Source organism: Pteropus alecto, unplaced genomic scaffold (genome assembly GCF_000325575.1).
Source record: "Pteropus alecto unplaced genomic scaffold, ASM32557v1 scaffold109, whole genome shotgun sequence".
Classification (NCBI taxonomy): Eukaryota; Metazoa; Chordata; class Mammalia; order Chiroptera; family Pteropodidae; genus Pteropus; species Pteropus alecto.
In genome coordinates, this window is record NW_006494608.1 from 963,625 (window position 1) to 969,747 (window position 6,123).

The 6,123-nt window shown below is 36.3% G+C and overlaps 1 protein-coding gene across 2 annotated transcripts in view; it reads right to left on the bottom strand.

The window, feature by feature from the left end:
- Positions 1-6,123, bottom strand: part of AMPH (amphiphysin) — a 196,190-nt gene that overhangs the window by 78,591 nt on the left and 111,476 nt on the right. For both annotated transcript variants that reach the window (XM_006925336.1, XM_006925335.1), the window contains exon 5: positions 3,360-3,455. In XM_006925336.1, the coding sequence (XP_006925398.1) occupies positions 3,360-3,455 (96 nt within the window). The remainder of the gene's footprint in view (positions 1-3,359; positions 3,456-6,123) is intronic.

A 6,123-nucleotide genomic window follows, 5' to 3' on the forward strand; every position in this document is an offset into this window, starting at 1 on the left:
ATGTCAGTGCTGTATAAGAACCAGTGTTGTACAAGAACCATAACACCCGGGTGCCCTGCCAATCACAGTTGGAAAAGTCAAACATCACCCCCTCATGAATGGTACTCCATAGCTCTCACTGATGGGCTGCAGTAAATATTTGGAAACTTGCCTGAAGTTTTAACTACACATGGCTTGCTGATTTTAACGGGAGTGAAGGAAGTCAATTGTGTTCCATGCTTTGAAACTTCTTAATCATAATCCTCCTTTCCATCAATAACCCATTCATTATATAATCACTCAACTCTAAGTTTATGTAGTAATTGAATCTATACCCACTCTAACTTCTATCCACTGAATAAAGGAACACAGAATTGCTTAAGCATATTTTCACATAAAAAGTCTTTCAAATATTAGAAATAGCTATTCTCCCCTAATCTCAAATTGTTTCATTTCCAAGTTAAACTACTATTTCCTCAACTGTTCATCAAATGTAACAGTTTCACAATTCACTCATATGTGGGATATAAAACTGAAAGCAACAAACAAATATGACAGAGACTCATGGACACAGACAGTGAATTAGTAGTTACCAGAGGGAAGTGAGGGAGGGGAGGTACATAGGAGTAAAAGGGGTCAAATATTTGGTGACAGAAAGAAATCTAACTATGGGAGGTGAACACACCTGAAATGTAAATATATATACGCCTTACTGTTAAAATGTATAGCTGAAACATACTGGATTTCGTTAAGGAACGTCATATGTGTATGTGTATGAATATATACACACATATATAATGACATACTGTTTAAATGTTCACTTAAAACTTATTGATTTTATTAATCAATATCACTTCAATAATTTTTAAATAAATAAACAAATAAATTGACACATAACACCCCTCCTCCCAAAAAGAACCATTCTCTATCTTGGTTAAAATCATATGTATATGCTATGACATTCTAAATGTGACTTCGGAGAAAGAGAGAAATTGTTTCAGCCTCTTTCTGTGATGTAGGTAAAACCATGACATGTATTTCATTTATATTTAGGGCACCAAGCTAGATATTCCCAAATCTCTAGTGTAAAGATGGTTCAGTAACTGGAAGATCATCTTTGTGTATGACCTAACTCATGGAACCCCAAAAAAGGACAGCTTAAGTAAAAGTTCTACTGAGTTCCTCATTTTTCTGGCATGGAACAAATAGAAAATACTAGCTGAAATGATCCATTATGATTTTATTTTAATCTCTCCATGTTTCAATGCAGGTACTTCTCTGTGTATTTGCCTTCTGAAATTATATGCTCCTAGAGAATATGGCCAACCTCCAAATAACTATTGCTAGGCAATACCATAATAACTAAGGTCCTTCACATTTTTTTTGATGATACTGTTTTTGTTTCTGAAGCTCAACAACTTTTCAAATGTTTTGTTCTTTAGTCAATCACCACTTTCATTGGTTTAGCTAAGTTATACTATGAATATATATTACATAAATAATTTAAATAAGTTGTAAGCTACTTTGAAATTTTCAAGTAAGAAAATTTTCCCTTAGTCACTTCTGATTTATTGAGAATTGATCTTTATGAAGATTAAATTGTCATTCAGTAAATGATATTCTGAAGTGTTATAATGATTCTGAGACTGTTTGCTCCACAAATGCTATAAATTCCAAGATAAAATTGGAATGTCTATCTAATAATTTGAAGATAACCCAAAACATATCTCCTATAGGCTAGTACATGCAATATTAAAGAATTTAAAATTTTTTTCAAGTTTTTAATTTCCCAGAAAATTTAAAAAACTGACATATCTTTTAATTAGGATGTATTTACTTTATGGAATAGCTCAATGAAGCCTTATGCTGCCTATTATGATAACAGCATGGAGAATCCATCATTTGGATTTGTTCTCTGTGCCATTTTGTCAACAAAACTAATGTATTTAGTCTGGTCTACTGATGATTCCTGTCTGGTGCCCCTGGTGTCCCAAAACACATTTTGGATGTTGGCCTACAGTGTTAGGCATTCTATGTGGGCTTGAGGAAACTAAATTATTGATATGAGTATTGTTTTGGCCAAGAAGCTTCACTATGTTTCATGGCCAAGGCCAGTGCACATTACTACAGATAGTTCTCTAGTGTTTGGCAATGGCCAGGTAAGAGTGGAACTTCACATCAGAAGTCACCTATAAGATGCTACAGATGCCCATAGATGCTGGTTAATGGCCTTCTCACCCTACAGAAAGGACAGTATGTGGCTATCTTCCCTGGTACTCCACCTTGAGTGGGGAAAACAATGGGGATAGTGGAGCAGCTCTATTAATGCAACATTTGTTATATACAGCCCAGATGGTTTAATAATCATCTTTACCTCTACAGTCAATTCCAAATCTGCGCTATTCAAACCTTCACGTGTATATTTTCTTTTCAATGGATCCAAATGTCACACAGAACAAATGTTTTAGAAAAGATTTGTTGAGATCCAGATGAAACATAATTTGAAATGCTATATCTTAATATAGCTGACACTTCGACAACATGGGTTTAAACTGCACAGGCCTACTTATACACAAATATTTTTCAATAAATATACAATTGGCTATTCATATCCTCCGGTTTCGCATTTGCAGATTCAACCAACTACGGACAAAACCCAGTATTTTTGATCTGCTGCTGGGAATCTGCGGACGCAGAGGGTCGACTATATGAATTGTTCTGTGCCATTTTATATAAGGGACTTGAGCATCCACAGGTTTTGGTAAGCATAGGGGTCTTGGAACCAATCCCCCATAAGTATCAAGGGACAACTGTAGTTAAGTCTTTGAGAGTCAAAAGTTATACATGGATTTTCAACTGCATGGGGGTCAGCACACTTAATCCCCACATTGTTCAAGGATTAATTGTACTTCACTTTAAACCTGAAAATTTTAAGAAGAGAAAAAATATATAGGTGTGCTATGAACATAAGCAAATAAACAGTACACAAGGAAAGATCAGATTTTGCTCTCACAAGGGCAATGAAGTCACTCCTTTGCTTTTGATCACTGCTTATTCTAATGGAAATTCTTATCAAATGCTATATATAATAAAAAGGTTTGAATATAAAGAAGATTGGAATTTTTTGATATCTGATTTCAGATTTTACATCTATAGGATTAAAAAGACTTCTGTAGAAAAATAAAAGCTGAAGCAGTTCACTAAAGGGGAAAATGTGATTTCTGTAACTACATTTCATTTAAAACTGCGAAGAACAGGATAATAATCCCATACTTAAATAAATGAAAATTTATCAAGTCTATTTGACTTTTGATTTCCCATGTTTCAATAAATTTATGGGATCATTCAATCCTTCCCTTTATTGACACAGAGTAAAATACCTTTATGTCAGGAAATTGGCCCAGATAAGTATCCAGTGTCAGCAAGGACCCATCTACTAGTTTTTGATGGAAGTCTTCCCACAGAACATCACATTTCTGAAAGAAAAGGAGAATAAAGAGATAACTACTGAATTAGTTTAATTGGATACATTTCATTGAACTTCTAAAAACTTTTGAAACTAAAAAATTAGATAAGTAATATTTGCCCAGTAGTAGATATTAAAAAGACTTTTTAAATATCTTTTTAATATCTTTTGAAATAACACATAAAATTTTTAGGCAATTTGGCTACCAGTTTTAATTTACAATATAGGCTATCTAAAGGCTCAGCTCATTAAAAAGTATATTTCTGATTCTGCATTAATAAAGAATATAGAAGCTTCAAAATGTCTCCAGATCCCTAGAGATGGCCTTTGGGGCTAAGAGACTGTAAAGAATCCCACATGGATTGCTTCAAATAAACAATAAACCATTGTTTCAGCTTCTACAGGGAAAGCAGAAAATTTAGTCATATTGGAAAGGCTCTGCCATTTATGGAGTATCAATTATGATAAACACACAATAAATACTATGTATTATTATTATTACTACTACTGTCTGGGCATTGGGTAAATACTTTACGAGTATGAGTATTCATGGTCATTTAATTCTCACAATAGCTTTATGAGGAAAGTCTTATTGTTACCACTATACAAAAGAGAATAGTGAAGCCTAGAGATGTTACATAACTTGGCAAAGGTCATGCAGTTGATAAATGACACACTCCAGTTTCAACCCAGGTCTGTCTCCTTGAATTCGAAGCTCACGATCTATTACACAGGCTGCCCCTCCAGAACAGGGTTCAAATCCCAGCTGTGTGACTGGAAAACTGAACCCCCCAGAATTTCAATTTCCTCAGGTTAAGTGAGTTGACAATGTAAAGTGCTTCACAGAATGTGCTTCACCAGGCACATAGCAGGTGTGAAAGAACATAATCTCCACATTTCGCCTGTTACAACATTTAGGGTCTCCTGACAGAGTCTGCTGCTTATTCCCCAGTATCTATTCTTTCTTTTTCTTAGTAATAGAATCTCCAGTTTTTGCCGGTACATGGCTAGTATATAGACTATATTTCTCAGCCTCCATTGCAGCTAACTGTAGCCATGAGACTAAGTTCTGGCTAATGAGATATACTTTCAGAAAAGTGTCCCTAAAAGGGAAGTTTATCTTCCCTGAGTCCTCCTACTTGCTGACTAGAATGCAGAAATGGGAGCTGATGGCTATGCTCAGAGAACCATCTTGAACCTGAAGGAGGCAGCAAGAATGGCAAAAATGGCCCCCTGATGCCGTGGCTCCACCATGCCTCTGCTCCCCACCTCCAAAGTCTTTTATAGAAGAGATGTAAGATTCTATCCTGTTGAATACCACTTGTGTGTGTGTGGGGGGGGTGTTTCCTTTTTTTTCTTTCACACTTTAAAAACTAATCCTAATTGTTACAGATCTCAAATAAAAAATTTTACGCAAACAGAAAAATTTAAATCCTCTGTATAAAAAGGCTCCTCTTCTGATATGAGTAGACCCTCTGAACATGCAGTGTTCAGTTCTTTCACCATCAGAAGAACCCATACTTGGATCTGCAACTGAAGATTCCAAAACTCCTGGCAGCCACAAGGACCAAAGTAGGACAGCGGCTGTTTCCTTAGGAATAAATGTCAACAGTGGCACCTGCCACACAAAGAATATAGTACAGCATTCTAAAAAGCCAGTAACAGAAGTGTCTATTATTCTCTTTAAAAAATCTTCATTTCATGACAAATTTTCAATTATACATGATTAATCAGAAATTTACAAAATGAGTCAAGCATCTAATGCTATGTTAGAACACAGTGTTTTTGTTATTGAAGAAATGTGAGAAGATACAATTACTTAATAATTGCTTTTGGAAAATGGTGTGTGGAGGCTTGTTTTGCCAAATTCATATCCTGAACATTTTCAAGAGGTAACAGAACTAATAAGAGCTTTCCTCATAAATAAATCTGTTTTTTTTCTCAGTCGTAACTAGATTATAAAGATCAAAGTGGGGAATGCCAAAATTTTCATGGAGCAGCCTGGGTTTGCACTAACCCATCTTTCCACAGCCTACATAGATGGTCAGCTCATCACATCTCAAACCTTCCCCTGAGCTGTGGAGGCTGCATCTCCTAGGTCTTCTGTGCCTAAATGAGCAGCAATGAGCTCCCGTGAAGTGGACTGTGATAAACTGCTCTTTGTTTTAAGAACTTGGACATGAGAAAACCCCTGACAGATGGCTTTCTACTATCAGTAATAATGCACTGTGCACACTATGTCTGTGACATGAGTACAAAATCTTTAAATGTGTTACAATTATTATTTGCATTTTGCAGATAAGGAAACTAAAGCCTGAGAAGGTTTAAGTACTCGTCCAACATCACTCAGAGCCGTGCTTGGTCTCCGCCCCATCCTACCTTTCTCAAAGGAGTGATACCCACTTGATCACTTCCATATGGCCCTCGGCTAGCAGTTGGATTTCAGGTGTTAGTAGATGTCTAGGGTCAAAGCCTTCCAGAAGTTAAACTCCTATTAGCAGGCTGACTGCATCTGTCCTCAGGCTCTGCAGACCAGCAAATGGACTAGCTGACGTTTAAGCGAAATAGGTGCCCTTCCCAGCTCTTGTCCCAGCTTTCAGGAAGGGATGGGGAAAGCAAGGGTGCAGAGGTGAAGTCAGTACACAAAATCGGCATGCTATGTACCCATTCTCCTGCTG